We start from the raw sequence: 21704 nt of genomic DNA on the forward strand, positions 1-21704 counted from the left end.
AAAGAAGTGATTGACAACGTCATACGCACTGCAGGTATTGCAATCACCAGGGTTGAAATTGACTTTAGGCCAGTTTGTTGATTTGGCAGAGGTGGCAAATCCCTATTCAGCTCAAAAGACAAAACAATTCAAAACCAAACCTGTGTGTGTGTGTGTGTGTGTGTGTGCGTGCGTGCGTGCGTGTGTGTGTGTGTGTGTGTAAGGCACTGCACCTAGTGGAGCTCACACTGAGCCCTGGACGTTTGTGGTGGTGTCTGATGCAGACGTCAAACACAAGATCAGAGAGATCGTTGAGGAGGAGGAGGAGATCAACTACAAGCAAAGGATGGGAGACAAGTGGGTCCATGACCTGAGGAAGCTGAGGTGAGTTTAAATAGACAAGAGACTGCATAATGTATAATGTGAATAATAATATAATAGCATAATGTATAATTATGCATAATATTTATTAGGTTTATTTACTAGCATTATGTATTCAAATTTTAATTGAACAATTACAGACATTATAATAATGTGTTGACTATAATACATTTAGTTATAATATTAGTGCCCCCTTGTGGTTAATTTTTTTCCATTTTTTTTTTACTAAATAAAACTGTTTCATACAGATGTCAATAATAATAATTAATAATAATGTATTATTATTATTAAATATGATATTATTAGTCAAATAGGATTCACAATCACTTAATAATATTATATATAAAAATAATATTTATATGAAGATACACTGTAATATTATAACAATAATAATAACCATAATATGCTTACTATGATGCTTTATAATTATTATAGTAATAGTATAGTATATTTATAATATGACACACTGTAATATAATAGCAATAATAATAGCTGAAATATGGTATTATTATTGTTATTATTATTATTATACTATATAACAAACATAATATAATAATATAAATACAATATATTTTAATGTAAACTTTTTTGAAATAGTAATATTTATAATACTATAATAATTATAAAATTAAATAATACTTACATAAATAAGAATGTATTATTATTATAATTAAATATGATATTAGTCAAATAGAATACACAATCATTTAATAATATTATGTATAAAATAATATTTATAATATGATACACTCTAATATAATAACAATAACAGCAATGACAGTTAATAATAACAGTAAAATTATATTTTGATTATTATTATTAATAATAATAATAATAATAATTATGTTTATTCTAGTATTACAATAATAATTATATATATATAATAATATATATATATATATATATATATATATATTATATTTATACAGATAAATATAAATTATACATATGATAATTATTATTATTAATAATAATAATAATTATGTTTATTCTAGTATTACAATAATAATTATATATATATAATAATTATATAATATATATATATATATATATATATATATATATATATTATATTTATACAGATAAATATAAATTATACATATGATAATTATTATTATTACATTTTAATAAATTCGTATCGCTGTGTTACTAGAGCCCCCTTGTGGTCAGTGTCTTCTGTATTAGTTCTACTATAATTCTATTCTATTATTATTAAGAATTTATGACTTTAGAATTCACTAAATAACAGTAAAGACCTACAAACAAGTAAACATCTCTCACAGAACTTAAAGTACTTTATTATTATTTTAATGCAGCCTTTATTTTGAAAATAAAGGTGACTTTAGACTTTCTTCTATCCCATTTTATTACATTTTAGACAACTAGTGTAAGCTATTTTTAGAATAATTCAACAGAAAAGTGTAAACGCATTATATTTGAATTTGAAAGTTGCTAAAATAATATATAATAATATAATACAAATATTTTAGAAATGTAACATCTAATTTTATTTTAAAAATATTAAAATTTGTGCATTTTTAGAATTCACTAAATAACAATAAAGACCTACAAACAAGTAAACGTCTCTTTGACAGGACAAACTGGGTGAAGGAGTATTTGGATGTGGCTCCGTATCTGATTCTAGTGTTTAAGCAGACTTATGGAGCTCTCCCCAACGGCAAGAAAAGAACTCACTATTACAATGAAATCAGTGTGTCCATTTCCTGTGGCATTCTGCTGGCTGCTCTGCAGGTCAGACACAAAAAAGCGATTTCAAAAACACTTTTTAAACATTTATTTAAAAAAAAAAAATTGTGGATCTTTGATTTGAATGACACCTAATATTGCGATTGTTCTCTGCATTGTTTATATTTCTTTGTGTTAGAATGTTGGGCTGGTTACCGTGACAACCACTCCTTTGAACTGCGGCCCACAGCTCAGGTCCCTCCTCCAGCGACCAGCCAATGAGAAGCTTCTAATTCTGCTTCCTGTTGGCTACCCTGCGTCTGACGCCAAAGTGCCTGACCTCAAACGCAAGGACTTAAATGAGATAATGGTGTCTGTGTGACATTATCAGCTGCTAAAAACAAATCTATTGCCATAAAAAGACCAATTTACAGACCAGTTTTGAATGGGTTCAAATTAGACCAATGTTCTCATCTTTATTTTTATTAAACCTTACCATGAAGGGATGTTACAGTAATAGTTTACATAAGGACACAGTTTTATATTTTGCATGGCTTTTATACAAATATATAGAAACCATATTTTTTTTATTTTTACCATTGGATTGAGGTGCTATATTTGTAATAAATATATGCTACTATGGAAGACCAGACCAATGGTTAATAAAAAAAAGCAGCAAAAATATTATATAATAATATAATAAAAATGTTATATATTAATATAATTGTCACATCCATGTTCCGTGTTTTCCCCCCTGCCTTAGTTCCTGTGTCTCCTTATATGGTCTGTTTCCTGTTCTTTAGTTTAATTAGCCCCACACCTGTTTCTGTTCTCTTTGATTAGGTTCCTCAATTTGCTCCACTATTTATACTCCTTTCTGTTCAGTCCTGATTTGTCTGTTCACAGTTACTTTACGTTGTGATTTCCCTGTCATTCCTTATCCGTCTTCATTAAATTCATATTGGATTATGCCTTCTGTTTCCATTGCCTTCCTGAGCCATATACAACCGTGCCAATAATATAATAAAAATATTTTCGAAATATACTAATTTATAATCTAATTTTTATTTAAAAATAAAATTGAAAATTGAGTATTTCAGAAATTCCATTTTTTTTCTTCCTATTTTAAGAATTTATGACTTTAGAATTCACTTAATAACAATAAAGACCTACAAACAAGAAAACGTCTCTTTCACAGGACTTTGAGTACTATTTTTTTTTACAGGGCTTTTATTTTGAAAAAAGTGAAGTGTGCCATTTGTTAGATGTTAACTAGACTTTAAACTTTCTTCTATCCCATATTATCATGCAGAAACAAATTGTGTAAACTATTCATAGGCTAATTCAACAGAAGTGTAAATATGTCAATTTGTGAATTTTAAAGCTGCTAAAATACAATTTTGTATTATAATAATATAATAAAATATTGAACAAATATAACACTTATTTGTAAAATAATAAAAATAAATAAATAAATAAAAATCTAGTATTTTATTTATCCAAATAGCTTTTATTTTGAAAACTTTTTATTAAGCTATTTATAGTATAATTTAACAGAAATATGTGTCAATGTGTGAATTTTTAAAGCCGCTAAAATATTATATAATATAAAAAATGTGGCACAATAATATAATAAAATATTTTAGAAATATTATAAAGTAAAATAAAACAATTAAAAATAAAATTTAAAAAATTAGTATTCAAGAAATTCTAGTATTTTTTTTCTATTTCAGGAATTTATGACATTAGAATTCACTAAATAACATTAAATACATACAAACAAGTAAACATCTCCTTTACAGGACTTTGAGTACTTTATTTAACGTGGCTTTTATTTTGAAAATAAAGGTGACGTGTGTCATTTGTTAGATTTTAACTAGACTTTAGACTTCCTTTAGTCTTTCTTCCATCCCATGTTATTATGTCAAAACAAGTCAATATGTGAATTTATATATTTATTTATACACAAAATATTATGTAATATAATAAAAATGTTACATAATAATATAATACAAATATTTTTGAAATACAACACCTAATTTTTATTATTTTTTTATTTTTATTTTTTTTAAATATGCTAAAATAATATATTTTTTATATAATAATATCATAAAAATATTTAACAAAACCTAATTTGCAAAATAATAATAATAAATTAATAAATATTAAAAATCGAGTATTTTATTGATCCAAATATGGCTTTTATTTTAAAAATAAAGGTATAGTGTGCCATTTGTTAGATGTTAACTAGACTTGAGACTTTCTTCTATCCCATGTTATTATGCAGAAACAAATTGTATAAACTGTAGGATAATTCAACAGAAAAGTGTGAACATGTCAATATATGAATTTTAAAGCTGCTAAAATAATATTTTATAAAAAAAAATCATAAAAATATTTAACAACTATAACACCATTTTGTAAAATAATAATAATAAAAAACAAAAAACAAACAAAAAAAACAAGTATTTTATTTGTCCAAACGGGCTTTTATTTTGAAAATAAAGGTGAAGTGTGCCATTTGTTAGATGTTAACTTTAGACTTTGTAGATAGATAGAACTTTATGACTTTAGACTTCTATTCCATATTATCATGCAGAACCAAATTGTGTAGGATACTTAAACAGAAAATTGTGAACATGTCAAAATATGAATTTTTAAAGCTGCTAAAATATATATTTTTAAATAATAATATAAAAATATTTAACAAGTATAACACTAATTTGTAAAATAATAATAATAATGATAATAAATAAAATAAAAAATAAAAATCGAGTATTTTATTTTTTCAAATGGGGCTTTTATTTTAAAAATAAAGGCGAAAAATGCCATTTGTTAGATGTTAACTAGACTTGAGTATTTCTTCTATCCCACATTATTATGCAAAGACAACTTGTGTAAGCTATTTGTAGGATAAAGTGAATTTTATAGCCGCTAAAATATTATATAATCATATAATAAAAATGATTAAATATATAACATCTAATATGTATTTTTAAAAAGATTTTTTTATATAATAATATAATAAAATTTTGTTTAAATATATAACATCTAATTTCTATTTAAAAAAAAAAACTAAAAAATAAAGCATTTTTATTTTCATTTATTTTAGCCAAAAGCTTTTATTTTGAAAATGCATTCCCTGTACGTAAGGAATTCAACAGAGTTGACGTATTTGACGTTGAATAGTAACGTTCCAGGAAGTTCGTTTACTTAGTTGACAGCTTTCCTTAATCGATTATCTTACTAGGTTTGCGTTCAGTGATCGATGTAAGGAAGTAAGTATGTAATATATCTCAACATTGTTCTTCTTCGACTGTTATGCATCAGGCTCGGTAAGAGCAGCGGTGTAGTTTGAGTGTGTCTGTGGCGGTGCCTAAGTGAACTGAAGCCGGCGGAGATGTCGTGCTCGCTGGAGAAGGTTTTGGGCGACGCGCGGACGCTGCTGGAGCGGCTGAAGGAGCACGACACGGCCGCGGAGAGCCTCATCGATCAGTCAAGCGTCCTCAGCCAGAAGATCCACAGCATGAAGGAGGTCGGAAACACTCTTCCTGACAAGGCATGATATGAAATCTCTTACTGACTACCTACAGAGCACACATATGACCTCTAAGATCATGCATGGGACATATTACAGTTGTGTGCATGTTACTGCATGTGAATTACACAATATCAGCCTTTTATTGTTGTGTACAGCATGTGGGTTTAAAATGACGAACCAAAGGTTGTAGGTCGGGAGGGAGTTACTTTTAAGATTGTCACTGTTTTGCCTTTGATCAAGACACTACACTGCAAAAAAGATTGTTTTAACTTAGTATTGTTGTCTTGTTTTCCTGTACAAATATATAAACATTTCTAAATCAACATACATTCACTTGAAAAGGGGAAAAAAGATAAAGTTTATGCTTAAAACAAGACCAAATGTTTGTTATGAAGGGAAAATAGCATGATTTTTCTTACTCCATTGACCTTTGACTAGCATCTATTTTTCTTGTTTTGCACAAAAATTAACATCATTTTGATAACATTGTTTGAAAACATGACTTACGTTCTTATGTTTTAAATTTTATGTAATTTTTTTTCTCATGTAAGTGCATCTTGATTTTTTTTTACAAATATTTATAATGGAAAAACAACAATTTTAGTAAAAACTTTTTTTTTGCAGTGCAAACTTGAAGAGGTCTTAACTTATGGATAAAAGCTTGGGATACAGTGCAATATAAATATATATATATATATTTGTACTGAAGCTTTTATTGAACTGTTTTAAATATTGATGATGATAATAGTAATAATAAATATAGCAATTACGGGGCCAAGCATTCAAAGGGAAAATGAGGAGCTAAGGATGGCATGGAACACAAGACCAACTGCAACGAGTGAAAGGAAGCCATTTTAAGATGACAGAAAACGACAGAAAAATAATGTAGAACGCCTATTGACATGATTTAATGGCTTGTTACGTTTGACCAACAGGTTGCGCTTTTATCAAAACAATGTGGTGTGTTTAGTGTGAGGTGACAAAGGCACACGCAAAGTTTGGTGTCATTATGTTAAAGCTTTGGAGAGATAAAGCCTCAGAGTCATTTTGGCATCAAGCCTAAAATTTGTAGGCGCTGTACGAAAACGGTTTCATCTATCAACATGAAATCCATAACTTTTTGTCAGCACAGTCTGAAGATGATTTGTCTCGAATTTGGTGAAAATTGGACGAACGGTATAGGAGGAGTTTGAAATAGTATGTTTTGAACATAAACCAAAATGGCGGACATGAAGATTGACCAACTGTGTCATATTTGGTATCTATGTTGTCAGCATGACCCAAGGAATTACAATCATTACAATAGGCTAATGCTATCTACAGTTATTAGCATTTTTGTCCATTTTATTATTGATAGTTGATGAATGGTTTATTACTCTTGACCAATAGGTGGCACTGTTACCAAATTGATGTGGTGTAATCAGTGTGAGGTGGTAATGCCACATACAAAATTTGGTGCAAATATCTCAAAGCTTTGCAGAGATACAGCTTCAGATGCGCTTTGGCATCTTTTCAGCAAATTCGTTGATGCGTTAATTGAAAACGGTTTCGAATATCGACAAGAAATCCATAACTTTTTGTCAGCATGGTCTGAAGATGATCCGAGTCAAATTTGGTGAAAATCCGACTAACGTTCTAGGAGGAGTTCGAAAAATTAGTCAAAATAGCGAACAGGAAGTTAGGCCAATTTTAGCATAATTGGTATCAATGTTCTCGGCCTGACCGAAGGAATCTTATCAAAATCTGTTTTATTTCAATAGGCTAATGTACGCAAAAGTTATTAGCATTTTTCGAAATTTCATTATACACATTTTTTGTACATTCAGGGTATGGTGCCGGACATTTTTGTAATTAATGTCGAAACGATATGCAAATCCTTTCTCAAGATACAGCATTTTAAAGCTAAATTCAAAATGGGCGACACCCAAAATGTCTGACATGGGATAATTGGATATGGTTTGACTCGGTATGACACACCGAATCTAAAGAGACCAGTTTTGTGATTTTTCAACAAATCATTCAGACGTTATAAAGAAAAATAGCATTTTTCGTATCTCCTGACCACTAGGGGGCACTGCACCGAAACACTGCAGGTGGCCTCAGGTCATGCTTGTTATAACACACACCAAGTTTGGTGTCAATATGCCAAACTGTTACGGAGATATAGCCTCACATTGATTTTTGCACGCTTTTCGTAGAATCGACTTGAATTCCATAACTTTTTGCCAGCATGGTCTGCAGATGACCTGGATCAATTTTTGGGACAATCAGTGCAACGGCCTAGGACAAGTTCGAAAAAGTAGGTTTTACGAACAATTGAGAATAGCGAAAAAACTAAACCTTACGATTTTTGAACCTTCGGTGCTTGGCCCCTAAATATTTCATTAAGATTTCTTAAATCAGCATATTAGAATGATTTCTGAAGAATCATGTGACAGTGAAGACTGGAGTAATGATGCTGAAAAGTCAGCTTTGGTCAAAGGAATAAATTACATTTTAAAATATATTTAAAGTAGAAAACAGTTATTTTAAATAGTAAAAATACGGTTTTGCTGTACTTTGGATTAAATAAATGCAGGCTTGGTGAGCTAACTAATTAATAAAGAAACACCAAAAACTACCTAAAATGAATGTCTCTTTTTCCTGTGTTTAGTACATGGAGGAAAGCACAGAGTATCAGGAGCAGTCCAGATACAAACCTCATGTCCTGCTGACCCAGGAGAACACCCAAATCAAAGACCTCCAACAGGAGAACAGAGGCAAGACGCCACAGGCTTTTTCAAAGTGTCTTGCATTTTTAAAGTGAATCCCTGATTCAACTCTTTGTGCTGTTCACAGAGCTCTGGCTCTCTCTGGAGGAGCACCAGTACGCTTTAGAGCTGATCATGGGCCGATACCGAAAACAGATGCTTCAGCTAATGATGGAAAAGAAAGAGATTGATACCAAACCTGTGCTCAGCCTTCACCAGGATCATGCCAAGGTGCCAAATCTTTGTTTTTTTAAAGAATAGTCCACCCAAAAATGAGATTTTGCTGAAAATGTATTCCCGCAGGCCATCCACAATGTAGAGTTTGTTGCTTCATAGGAGCAGATTCAGAGAAATTTAGCATCTTGCTCACTAATGGATCCTCTGCAGTGAATGGGTGCCATCAGAATGAGAGTCTAAACAGCTTATAAAAACATCACAATAATTCATACCCCCCAAGTCTTTTAATGAACGTCTTGTCAAGTGAAAAGCTGTGTGTTTGTAAGAAACAAATCCATCATTTAGGTGTTTTTTTTTTTTTTTGGCTAAATCTATATTCCATAATAATGCTTCCTCCAGTAAAAAGTCCATCAGGGTTCGTTTAAGGTGCTTGAAGTACTTAAATTTGACTATTTTTTACATGTAAGGCCTGGAAAATCTTTGAAAATAGCAATATTTCTGAAAAGGTACTTGAATTATTGAAAGTCAGTTTATCTATGAAATAAGTGTTTAATTTTTTTCAATAAGCACAAATTGTAATGCAGTTAAAAAAACATCATACTTTAGCTTATTTCAGTTAATGTCATAAAACTAGCAAGCTAAGCCAGTAGTAGTACTGACAATTTAGTGTAAACCTGGCTGAAGATGCGAAAAGAGGAACAGATGAACCGAATCAATTGAGTAAATCATTTACGCTGGAACAGTATTGATCATTTATTTCAAGCGATTCACTAGTTGAAAACAGATCAATTAATGATTTGCATTCCGTTCTCCGAGTCCTGATCTGAAGTGATAGTTCACAAATCTTTGGTTTGTGAATCATTTGATTCCGATCAGGACTTCGGTCAGAGTTCACAAATCATTTGATTCAGAACGGGACTTCAGTGCGGGTTTGCAAATCATTTGATTCAGAACGGGACTTCAGTGCGGGTTCACAATTTTCTTGATTCAGAACAGGACTTAGGAGCAGGTTCACAAAACATTTGATTCAGATCGAGGCTTCGGTGCCGGTTCACAAATCATTTGTTTCAGATCGGGACTTTGGTGCACAGACCATGAACGATTTTATTTAGATCGGAAATTCAGTTCGCAGATCACAAATCATTTGATTCAGATCAGGACTTTGGTGTGTGTTCACAAATCATTTGATTTAGATTGGGACTTTGGAGCAGGTTCACAAATCATTTGATTCAGGTCGGGACTTTGGAGCGGGTTCAAAAATCATTGGATTCAGATCAGGACTTCGGTGCGGGTTCACAAATCATTTGATTCAGATCGAGGCTTCGGTGCCTGTTCACAAATCATTTGATTAAGATTGGGGCTTCAGTCCGGGTTCACAAATCATTTAATTCAAATTAGGGCTTCAGTGTGGGTTCACAAATCATTTGATTCAAATTGGGGCTTCGGTGCGGGTTCACAAATCATTTGATTTAGATCAGGACTTTGGAGTGGGTTCACAAACATTTGATTCAGATCAGGACTCTGTTGCAGGTTCATGAATCATTTGATTCAGATCGGGACTTCAGTGCGGGTTCACAAATTTTTTGATTCAGATCGGGACTTCTGTGTGGGTTTGCAAATTTTTGGATTCAGATCAAGACTTCGGTCCAGGTTCGCAAACATTTGATTCAGATCGGGACTTTGGAGCGGGTTCACAAACATATGATTCAGATCTGGACTTCGGTGCAGGTTCATGAATCATTTAATTCAGATCGGGGCTTTGGTGCGGTTTTGCAAATAATTTGATTCAGATCGGGACTTTGGTGTGGGTTCGCAAATTTTTTGATTCAGATCGGGACTTCTGTGTGGGTTTGCAAATTTTTGGATTCAGATCAAGACTTCGGTCCAGGTTCATGAATCATTTGATTTAGATCGGGACTTCAGTGCGGGTTCACAAATTTTTGGATTCAGATCGGGACTTCTGTGTGGGTTTGCAAATTTTTGGATTCAGATCAAGACTTCGGTCCAGGTTCACAAACATATGATTCAGATCTGGACTTCGGTGCAGGTTCATGAATCATTTTATTCAGATCAGGGCTTTGGTGCCGGTTTGCAAATCATTTAATTCAGATCGGGGCTTTGGTGCGGTTTTGCAAATCATTTGATTCAGATCGGGACTTCGGTGCGGGTTCGCAAATTTTTTTATTCAGATTGGGACTTCAGAGCACGTTCGCAAATCATTTGATTAAGATCAGGACTTCCATGCAGGTTCATCAATCATTTGATTCAGATCAGGACTTTGGTTCAGGTTCACAAATCATTTGATTCAGATCGGGACTTCGGAGCGGATGAAATCATTAAAAACAAAACAAAGAAGAAAGTATACACAAATAGAAATCCCCACCAGTGTCAAAATCAAACCGTTGCCCTTGTTTTTTTGTTTTTGTTATTTAAGATTTATTTTTGGTGTTTTTGCCCTTTATTATAGGACAGTTTATCTCTTTTCAGAATTTGAAAAATAATACTTTGTTTGATAAGTGAGATCTCTGATTGAAAAACCAAAAAGTAGTGCTTAAAACGTCCTTAAAAGTCCTGGAATTTAATTTTACAGTATCTGTAAAAAACCCTGGTCTATCCCCTGCTGTCCCTGTACATCAAAATCCACCAACATACTTGTTTAGAACTGTTTTCACTAGTAAACGGTGCTTGATCTCTGCATATCTCTCTTCTGATTCAGACGAGATTAGTTTTTTTTTTTTTTACTGGAGAAAGCATTATTATCAATAGAGGACTCAGGGTTTTTTTAAGCCAGAAGCAAAGTTTGAAGTTAAAAACATCTTAATGAAATTCATAGCTTTTCTCTTCACAAGACTGGAGTGATGTGGATTACTTGTAAATTATTGTGATGTTTTTATCAGCTGTTTAGACGCTCATTCTGACTGCATCTGTTTTTTTTTAAATTATTCTAATAGTACCTTCAGAATGTCAGAATAAAATCTAAAATAAGCCTTCTTTTTTTCCAGGAGGTTCAAAGCCAGTTGGAGCGCATCTGTGAAATGGGTCAAGTAATGCGTCAAGCTGTGCAGATGGATGACCAGCGTTTCTGCTCTGTGAAAGAGCGACTGGCACAGCTTGAAGTAATGGCTTTGTTTTGAAGGATTAGTTCACTTCCAGAACAAAACTTTACAGATCATTTACTCACCCCCTTGTCATCCAAGATGTTCATGTCTTTCTTTCTTTAGCCGTAGAGAAATTGTTTTTTTAGGATTTCTCTCCATATAGTGGACTTCTATGGTGTCCACGAGTTTGAACTTCCAAAACGCAGTTTAAATGCAGCTTCAAAGAGCTCTAAACGATCCCAGCTGAGGAAGAAGTGTCTTATCTAGCGAAACTATCAGTAATTTTCTAAAAAAAAAAAAAAAATTACAATTAATACACTTTTTAAACACAAATGCTCATCTTGTCTAGCTCTGCAATGCACATGCATACTCTGTGCACTCTGGTTCATTTAGGGTATGTTGAAAAACTCCCATCTAATTTTCTCCTCCAGCATCAAAATCATCCTGCATCGCTGCAGAAGTACCAGCCCAGTGTTTACAAAGTGAACGAGCAAAAACAGGTAAAACACCGATGTAGGGCGAATTTAAATTTGGAGGAGAAAATGAGATGGGAGTTTTTCGACATACCCTAACTGTCTTGAACCGAGCTAGATCTTGCAGAGTTAGACAAGACGAGCATTTGTGTTTAAAATGTGTAAAAATATATATATATTTTAATGTAATTAAATTAAATTTGAACTGTCCTAATTTACTACTATGTAATTTCTGTATTTAATTTAGTTTATTTTTTGAAAGCCCATACAACACCAATTGTAACTTGTGATAGGTAAAATGTGATATTTATTATTTAAAAAATAATATTAATTAAAATGGCAGATTATTAAACATATAATAGCATATTAAATATTAAACATGTTTTTTCCTATAAAATCACATCATACATTTTGTATATCTGCATTTTTCAACAATATAATTATTTTTAAATTAGATTTTATTTGTATATATTTGTAAATTTTAATTGTAAGGTTTTAGTAACTTTGTTTTGTTTTGTCATGTGTATAATTTTTTATTTATCTAAAATTAAAATGATTTTTTATTTAATATTTTTATTTTAAAAATATGTCTATATAGTTTTAATCACATTTGAGTTATTTTAGTACTTCAGCTTCAGATGAAAAAAGAAGTGTTGCCTTGGCAGATGAAATAATTGTATTATTATTTAATATAGTAACAATTATTATTATTAATAAAAAATAAAATACATTTTATTTATTCATTTCAGTATGTAATTTGTAACTTCCAAGATACTTAAAATTATATTAAAGTGATATTTATTAATTGTTAATATAATTAATATTCATGGAATTCTTTGTATAGTTTAATGCTAAAAAATGTATAATTGTTAATATATAATTAATATTCATGGAATTCTTTGTATAGTTTAATGCAAAAAAATTGATAATTGTTAATATAATTAATATTCATGGAATTCTTTGTATAGTTTAATGCTAAAAAAATTGATAATTGTTAATAATTAATATTCATGGAATTCTTTATATAGTTTAATGCTAAAAAAGTGATCATTGTTAATATATAATTAATATTCATGGAATTCTTTGTATAGTTTAATGCTAAAAAAATTGATAATTGTGAATATATAATTAATATTAATGGGATTCTTTGTATAGTTTAATGCTAAAGAAATTGATAATTGTTAATATATAATTAATATTCATGGAATTCTTTGTATAGTTTAATGCAAAAAAATTGATAATTGTGAATATATAATTAATATTCATGGAATTCTTTGTATAGTTTAATGCAAAAAAATTGATAATTGTTAATATAATTAATATTCATGGAATTCTTTGTATAGTTTAATGCAAAAAAAATTGATAATTGTGAATATATAATTAATATTCATGGAATTCTTTATATAGTTTAATGCAAAAAAATTGATAATTGTTAATATATAATTAATATTCATGGAATTCTTTGTATAGTTTAATGCAAAAAAATTGATAATTGTTAATATAATTAATATTCATGGAATTCTTTGTATAGTTTAATGCAAAAAAATTGATAATTGTGAATATATAATTAATATTCATGGAATTCTTTATATAGTTTAATGCAAAAAAATTGATAATTGTTAATATATAATTAATATTCATGGAATTCTGTGTATAGTTTAATGCAAAAATTGATAATTGTTAATATAATTAATATTCATGGAATTCTTTGTATAGTTTAATGCTAAAAAATTGATAATTGTTAATAATTAATATTCATGGAATTCTTTATATAGTTTAATGCTAAAAAAGTGATAATTGTTAATATATAATTAATATTCATGGAATTCTTTGTATAGTTTAATGCTAAAAAAATTGATAATTGTGAATATATAATTAATATTAATGGGATTCTTTGTATAGTTTAATGCTAAAGAAATTGATAATTGTTAATATATAATTAATATTCATGGAATTCTTTGTATAGTTTAATGCAAAAAAATTGATAATTGTGAATATATAATTAATATTCATGGAATTCTTTGTATAGTTTAATGCAAAAAAATTGATAATTGTTAATATAATTAATATTCATGGAATTCTTTGTATAGTTTAATGCAAAAAAAATTGATAATTGTGAATATATAATTAATATTCATGGAATTCTTTATATAGTTTAATGCAAAAAAATTGATAATTGTTAATATATAATTAATATTCATGGAATTCTTTGTATAGTTTAATGCAAAAAAATTGATAATTGTTAATATAATTAATATTCATGGAATTCTTTGTATAGTTTAATGCAAAAAAATTGATAATTGTGAATATATAATTAATATTCATGGAATTCTTTATATAGTTTAATGCAAAAAAATTGATAATTGTTAATATATAATTAATATTCATGGAATTCTGTGTATAGTTTAATGCAAAAATTGATAATTGTTAATATAATTAATATTCATGGAATTCTTTGTATAGTTTAATGCTAAAAAATTGATAATTGTTAATAATTAATATTCATGGAATTCTTTATATAGTTTAATGCTAAAAAAGTGATAATTGTTAATATATAATTAATATTCATGGAATTCTTTGTATAGTTTAATGCTAAAAAAATTGATAATTGTGAATATATAATTAATATTAATGGGATTCTTTGTATAGTTTAATGCTAAAGAAATTGATAATTGTTAATATATAATTAATATTCATGGAATTCTTTGTATAGTTTAATGCAAAAAAATTGATAATTGTGAATATATAATTAATATTCATGGAATTCTTTGTATAGTTTAATGCAAAAAAATTGATAATTGTTAATATAATTAATATTCATGGAATTCTTTGTATAGTTTAATGCAAAAAAATTGATAATTGTGAATATATAATTAATATTCATGGAATTCTTTGTATAGTTTAATGCTAAATTTCCATTAAATAAAAATATGATGTAATATTACGTCACATATTTTGTATCTGGGCGTCTTTCATCAATATATTTGTTAATATTTTAACTTGGATTTTTTTTTTTATATTTTGTGTTTTCATTTTAATTTTAAGTTTTAGTACTTTGTATGTTTTGTAATTTTTATTAGTTTTTTTTATTAGTTTTTTTTTTTTAATCAAATAACCAATCTTTTTACTAGATAAAACCTCAGCTGGGTTCATTTAGAGCCCTTTGAAGCTGCATTTTAACTGCATTTTGGAAGTTCAAACCATAGAAGTCCACTATATGGAGAGAAATCCAGAAATGTTTTCCTCAAAAAATAAAATTTCTTTACGACTGAAGATAGGCAGACAAGCTGGGGATTAAATGATCTGTAAATGTTTGTTCTGAAAGTGAACTAATCATTTCATTTATCAACCTACAATGTTTTTGCATGTTCATGTAACATCTTTTTGTTAATGCAGATTGAAAACAAGGAGCTCAGGGGCTTGTTGTCCATCAGCAACAGCTTGGTGAGGCCGCAGAGAGAGGAGACCAACCCAGCGGAGACGGCAGCCAAAAGTCCTGAAATACACGAGTCGTAAAAGAGGAAAAGTTTGTATATTTGTAGGTCAGGTGACCTGGTGTCCACTGGCATTAATATCTGTGTTGGGTTCTCTAGCGTTGAACTGAACTGTCCTAGCGGTGGTTTAACTTCCTGCTGCCTGATGATGCACTTTCTGATGTTTATTATTATTAATAATGCTAATGTTTTTGGTCAGGAAAGACGTAACCTCTTCAGTTTTTTTTTTTTTTTTTTATATTAGATGCAAGGCAAATGTGCATTATAGATCAGTTCTGGCTCTGTTTGAAATTAGATTTTTGTCTTAGCAGTTACATTATATATGAAAAGGAGAATATTAACAGACCTGTAAACTAACCTCAGCATGAGATAGTGGTATCATTAAGAAAGTTGTATTTATCAGCAGTATTGCGTTTGATGTGGTGATCTCGTTCGTCGTGTAACATGTAGAGCACACCTGAGAATCCTCTTCGAATTGCCTCTCGATATTTGCCAGTCTTTTTATTGTAAATTGTTGTATTTTCATCTCAGGAAAACAATCATATGTACCGCAGTTGTTATTTTGTATAACTCAGTATGTAAAATAAAATAGAAGTATTCAAGTTTAAACGTGATTTGACTTTCATATTCTATTATAAAGGTGATGTTTATGTGATGAATCATAATGAAGTATGATAATGTTCGATTTTGAAGCTTTCTAAAATCTAGAAACCATCATATGGTGTGATAGTTTCACTAAATGTGTAAATATTATATTTATATTATATTTTTTATATTAAATGTAAAACAAAATACACACATAAAGCTTTTGATCAAGTTTAATAATGTTTATATTGATTTACGTTTAATTAAATCTTTATTATTAAATCTTTATTAATAATAAATCTAATTTATTACTATTTAATTTCTATATTTAATTAAATTTTCTGTTCCTTTATTTGTTTTTTGTTTTTAAAAGCTATAATAAATAATAATGTTAATTGAAATGGATAATTGTTAATATATAATTAATATGCATGGAATTCTTTGTATTATTGTTTAAATAATTAATTAACTAATTAAATAATAATATGATGTAATAACATGTCATATATTTTGTATCTGGGTGTCTATCATCAATATATTTGTTAATATTTTGAATTAGATTTTTATATACTCTGTTTTCATTTTAATTTTAAAGTTTAAAATGTAATTTTTCATTAGCTTATTTTAAAATATGTCTGTATATTTTTTATTACATTATAGTTATTTTAGTACTTCAGCTTTAGACAAAAATAAAAATGTTTCCTTTGCAAATAGCTGAAATAAAATGATTTTGTTTAAATTTAATTTCAGTATTTCATGTAACTTTTTAGATATTTGAAATGATAATAAAGTAATATTTATTATTTGAAAAAAAATCATTGTATTATTGTTTAATGGATAAATTGCATTAAATAAAAATATGATGTAATATCACGTCATACATTTTTGTATCATAGTCACATCAATATATTTGTTAATATTTTGAATTTGATTTTATTTTTACATTTTCTGTTTTAATTTAATTTTTTGTAACTTTGTTGTGCATTTTTTATTATATTTTTAAATTCATTTAAAATTAAAGTGTATTTTTTATTTAATATTTTATTTTAAAATATGTCTATGTAGTTTTTATTACATTTGAGTTATTTTAATACTTCAGCTTTAGACGAAAATAGAAATGTTGCCTTGGCAAATAGCTGAAATAAAATAATTTTGTTTCAATTTAATTATTAGCATTTCATTTGCAACTTTCGAGATACTTGAAACAATATTAAAGTGATATTTATTATTTGTGAATAATTTTAATTAAAATGAATAATTGTTATTATATAATTAATATGCATGGAATTCTTTGTATTACTGTTTAATGCAAAATTTCCATTACATAAAAATATGATGTATCATAATATCACATCATATATTTTGTATCTGGGCATCTATCCTCAATATATATTTTCTGTTTTAATTTTAATTTTTAAAGTTTTAGTAACTTTGTTGTGTTTTGTCATTTTTATTGTTTTTTATTTATTTAAAATTATTTTTATTTAATGTTAATTTTTTATTGAATTATATATATATATATATATATATATATATATATATATATATATATATATATATATAATTTTAAGTTTTAGTAACTTTTTTTAATTAAATCATTATTTTTTTATATTTTTATTTTCAAAATATTTCTATTTCACTTTTAATGTAACTCTTTGAGATACTTGAAATGTGAAATGATATTAAAGTGATATTTATTATTTCTAAATAAAAAAAAATTGTATTATTGTTTAATGGAAATTCCATTAAATAAAAAAATATGATGTAATATCATGTCATACATTTTGTTGTTAATATTTTGAATTAGATATATTCTATTTTCATTTTAAGTTTTAGTAACTTTGTTGATCGTTTTTATTATATTTTTTATTTATTTATTTATTTAAAATTAAATTTATTTTTATTTAATATTTTTATTTGATATATCAAATATTTCTATATCATTTTAATGTAACTCTTTGAGATACTTGAAATGATATTAAGGTGACATTTATTATTTGTAAATAAAAAATTAATTGTATTATTGTTTAATGGAAATTCCGTTAAAAAAATATGATGTAATATGTCATACACTTTGTATCATACTAACATCAATGTTGTTAATATTTTGAATTATATATATAAGTTTTAGTAACTCTTTGAGATACTTGAAATGATATTAAAGTGATATTTATTATTTATAAATAAAAAATGTATTGTATTATTGTTTAATGGAAATTCCATTGAATAAAAAAATATGATGTGTATGTATATATATATATATATATATATATATATTAGGTTTTAGTTGATTTTGTACTTCACCTTTAGACGAAAATAGAAATAGTGCCTTGGCAAATAGCTGAAATAAAATAATTTAGTTTAAATTTAATTGGCGTATTTCAGTCATCTCAGCAAACCTTGTATAATTTCTCCGCCTGTCCAGCCGGTGTCGCCATCACGCAGCGCGTACACACTCTTCACCACCGGGGAAGGAAAGTATGACAGCGTACAGCCTTCAAGCCAAAGTCATCCACACTACCGCTCCTGTCCGCTGTTATCATGTCTGAGAAAGATCTGGGCCAAAAGTGGGACCGCTGCCTCGCAGACTCGGCTATTAAATTCGGTAGGAATGAATCTAATTTAACAATCAGCTTTGGTTGAGCGCTTATTGTCACGTTCGTGTAGGGCACTCAGGTCACTGATAAGGCGCTCACGCGTTTGGTTTGACTCAAAACACAGCGAACTCACTACCTAGACGCCTTAAAGGACGCCTATAAATGTTGTTTTGAAAGCTCATTAGGCTTTGAGAACTAATATGTTTGTGTTTTGTGATAAAAGGGCTATGTGTGAGTTACAACTAGGACCGCCTACTACTAACGTTAATCTAGGCAGGGTTTTGTATGTCACTGATAGTTACTATGGGCTTGTAGATATCAAATCTATGTTTTATGCAGCATTTTAGACTGTTTTGCTATCATGTACCATGGTATGCTTTGAATTTGTACTTCAAAGTAACAATCAATATGTGCTCTGGGCAATGGGCATGCTGGGTATTTTTTTCTGATATAATGTTTGTTTGTCTTGTAGGTACCGGTCTGGGTCTTGGAATTGTGTTCTCTGTTGTCTTCTTCAAGCGTGAGTATCTTATATTATACCTTGTGTAAACCAGATTTATTATCCTGGACCACAAAACCAGTTATAAGGATCAATTTTCTGAAATTGAGATTTATACTGAATAAATAAGCTTTCTATTGATGTATGGTTTGTTAGGATATGACAATATTTGGCCAAGATACAACTATTTGAAAATCTGGAATCTGAAGGTGCAAAAAAAAAAAAAAAATCAAAGTATTAGGAAAATCACCTTTAAAGTTGTCCATATGAAGTTCTTGACAATGCATATTACTAATCAAAAATTAAGTTTTGATATGTTTACAGTTAACCTGGTAAATTTTTTGAAATTGAGATTTATACTGAATAAATAAGCTTTCCATTGATGTATGGTTTGTTACGATATGACAATATTTGGCCGAGATCTTTGAAAATCTGGAATCTGAGGGTGCAAAAAAAAAAAAAACAAATTGAGAAAATCACTTTTAAAGTTGTCCAAATGAAGTTCTTAGCAATGTATATTACTAATCAAAATTAAGTTTTGATGTATATTTACAGTTAACTTGGTAAATTTTCTGAAATTGAGATTTATACTGAATAAATAAGCTTTTCCTTAATGTATGGTTTGTTAGGATATGACAATATTTGGCCGAGATATTTGAAAATCTAAAGTCTAAGGGTGCAAAAAAATCTAAATATTGGAAAAATCGCCTTTAAAGTTGTCCAAATGAAGTTCTTAGCAATGCATATTACTAATCAAAAATTAAGTTTTTATATATTTACAGTTAACCTGGTACATGTTCTGAAATTGTGATTTATACTGAATAAATAAGCTTTCTATTAATGTTTGGTTTGTTAGGATATGACAATATTTGGCCGAGATACAACTATTTGAAAATCTGGAATCTGAGGGTGCAAAAAAAATCAAAATATTGAGAAAATCACCTTTAAAGTTGTCCAGTTAACCTGATAAATTTTCTGAAATTTAGATTTATACTGAATACATAAGCTTTCCATTAATGTTTGGTTTGTTAGGATATGACAATATTTGGCTGAGATATTTGAAAATCTGGAATCTGAGGGTGCAAAAAAATGTAAATATGAAAGTTGTCCAAATGAAGTTCTTAGCAATGCATATTACTAATCAAAAACAAAAAAAAAGTTTTTATATATTTATGGTAGGATATTTACAAAATATCTTTATGGAACAATCTTTACTTAACACCCGAATGATTTTTGGCGTAAAAGAAAAATCGATCATTTTGACCCATACAATTTATTTTTGGCTATTGCTAAAAAAGTCTGGTTTTGTGGTCCAGGGTTTACAATTAGACTTGATCTATATTAATATGAAGATTTTGTTTGTGCAGGCCGGACGTGGCCCATTGTGTTTGGTTCAGGACTGGGTCTGGGCATGGCTTATTCCAACTGCCAGAATGACTTGAGGTCACATTATGTACTGCACAGTAAAGTTGCTAAGGTTAGTGTGTTTTGATTATAGAGATCACATGATATCTTGGTCAGATCTCACCAAACTGTTGATGTCTCTGTGGCACATAAAAAAATGTATTAAAAAAAAAACTAGAGTACTAACACTCGAACACCGATTTTGTGTGGACATTTTATGAATAATTCAGAAAAATATTCAGTAATTTATTTATTTTATTTTTATAAATTGGGCTCATTTATATCAGAATAGATAGAATTTTCCTAGAATTATAACTCATAGAATTATCCTAAATATGAATGTATTACTGAATATTTTTTATAAATTATGAAATGTACATTAAAAATATCTTTGTTAGAGTAGCATTAAGATTTTTTTATTCAAATTGTTTTTTTTTTAAAGGTTTGAATTAGCTTTTTTACATTTTCTGTTTTGATTTTGATTAAAGATTTAATCATTTGAATTTTTAATAATTCAATAATTATCTAAAAAATTACATTTAAATAAATTTGAATAAAATGTAATTTTATTTGTACATTTTATTTTTATTTAAATGTGTACAGCTTCATCTGGATGATGTTATCAGAGCTACATATATTTCAGTAAATGTAACAAATGAATTTCGATTGAATTACAATTAGTCCGTCTGTCAGCTGAAGTCATTAAAGCTTCATGTGTAATAGAAAAGATATTAAAATATATACTAATGTTTAATATAAAATAAATATGAAATGTATTAATATTAAGCATTTCTGGTTAATATTTAATGTCTATATAACTGATTTTCATTTTTTTATTTTCATTTAGAAATTTTGCTTTTGCAACTGGCAAAATAAAATATATTTATTTATTAATTTATATTCTATATTTAATACTTCTACAGCATTTATTTATCTTAGTTAATGTTAATTTCAGCATTTACTAATGCATTATTAAAATCACAGTTGTGTTTGTTAACATTAGTTAATGCTAAAACTAACATGAACAGTGAACAACCGTT

At 28.3% G+C, this 21704-nt stretch overlaps 3 protein-coding genes across 4 annotated transcripts; all 3 read left to right on the forward strand.

Annotated features, from left to right (window-relative positions):
• Positions 1-6: 6 nt before the first annotated feature.
• On the forward strand, positions 7-3015 carry iyd (iodotyrosine deiodinase). The gene is made up of 4 exons (XM_073823776.1): positions 7-34; positions 204-363; positions 1956-2112; positions 2246-3015. The coding sequence occupies exons 2-4, from the start codon at positions 326-328 to the stop codon at positions 2426-2428; spliced, it is 378 nt and encodes a 125-aa protein (XP_073679877.1). The 5' UTR covers positions 7-34; positions 204-325; the 3' UTR covers positions 2429-3015.
• A 2225-nt stretch (positions 3016-5240) lies between these two features.
• sike1 (suppressor of IKBKE 1) lies at positions 5241-16188 on the forward strand. Of its 2 annotated transcripts, none has more exons than XM_073823547.1 (5): positions 5241-5605; positions 8241-8346; positions 8426-8568; positions 11517-11630; positions 15482-16188. In XM_073823547.1, the coding sequence occupies exons 1-5, from the start codon at positions 5447-5449 to the stop codon at positions 15599-15601; spliced, it is 642 nt and encodes a 213-aa protein (XP_073679648.1). In that variant the 5' UTR covers positions 5241-5446; the 3' UTR covers positions 15602-16188. The 2 variants fall into 2 exon arrangements, with proteins under 2 accessions (XP_073679648.1, XP_073679649.1); XM_073823548.1 differs by having other exon boundaries at positions 5241-5581.
• A 2445-nt stretch (positions 16189-18633) lies between these two features.
• On the forward strand, positions 18634-20752 carry micos10 (mitochondrial contact site and cristae organizing system subunit 10). The gene is made up of 3 exons (XM_073822743.1): positions 18634-18769; positions 19234-19281; positions 20628-20752. The coding sequence occupies exons 1-3, from the start codon at positions 18706-18708 to the stop codon at positions 20750-20752; spliced, it is 237 nt and encodes a 78-aa protein (XP_073678844.1). The 5' UTR covers positions 18634-18705.
• The last annotated feature ends 952 nt before the right edge of the window (positions 20753-21704 follow it).

This window comes from Garra rufa, chromosome 18, assembly GCF_049309525.1.
Source record: "Garra rufa chromosome 18, GarRuf1.0, whole genome shotgun sequence".
Classification (NCBI taxonomy): Eukaryota; Metazoa; Chordata; class Actinopteri; order Cypriniformes; family Cyprinidae; genus Garra; species Garra rufa.

Coding starts and splice junctions, on each gene's coding strand:
- iyd (XM_073823776.1), top strand. CDS start 326: ATGGGAGACAAGTGGGTCCATGACCTGAGGAAGCTGAG. Junction 364..1,955: donor CATGACCTGAGGAAGCTGAG/GTGAGTTTAAAT, acceptor TCTCTTTGACAG/GACAAACTGGGTGAAGGAGT. Junction 2,113..2,245: donor TTCTGCTGGCTGCTCTGCAG/GTCAGACACAAA, acceptor TCTTTGTGTTAG/AATGTTGGGCTGGTTACCGT.
- sike1 (XM_073823547.1), top strand. CDS start 5,447: ATGTCGTGCTCGCTGGAGAAGGTTTTGGGCGACGCGCGGACGCTGCTG. Junction 8,569..11,516: donor TTCACCAGGATCATGCCAAG/GTGCCAAATCTT, acceptor CTTTTTTTCCAG/GAGGTTCAAAGCCAGTTGGA. Junction 11,631..15,481: donor AGCGACTGGCACAGCTTGAA/GTAATGGCTTTG, acceptor TTGTTAATGCAG/ATTGAAAACAAGGAGCTCAG.
- micos10 (XM_073822743.1), top strand. CDS start 18,706: ATGTCTGAGAAAGATCTGGGCCAAAAGTGGGACCGCTGCCTCGCAGAC. Junction 18,770..19,233: donor AGACTCGGCTATTAAATTCG/GTAGGAATGAAT, acceptor TTTGTCTTGTAG/GTACCGGTCTGGGTCTTGGA. Junction 19,282..20,627: donor CTCTGTTGTCTTCTTCAAGC/GTGAGTATCTTA, acceptor TTGTTTGTGCAG/GCCGGACGTGGCCCATTGTG.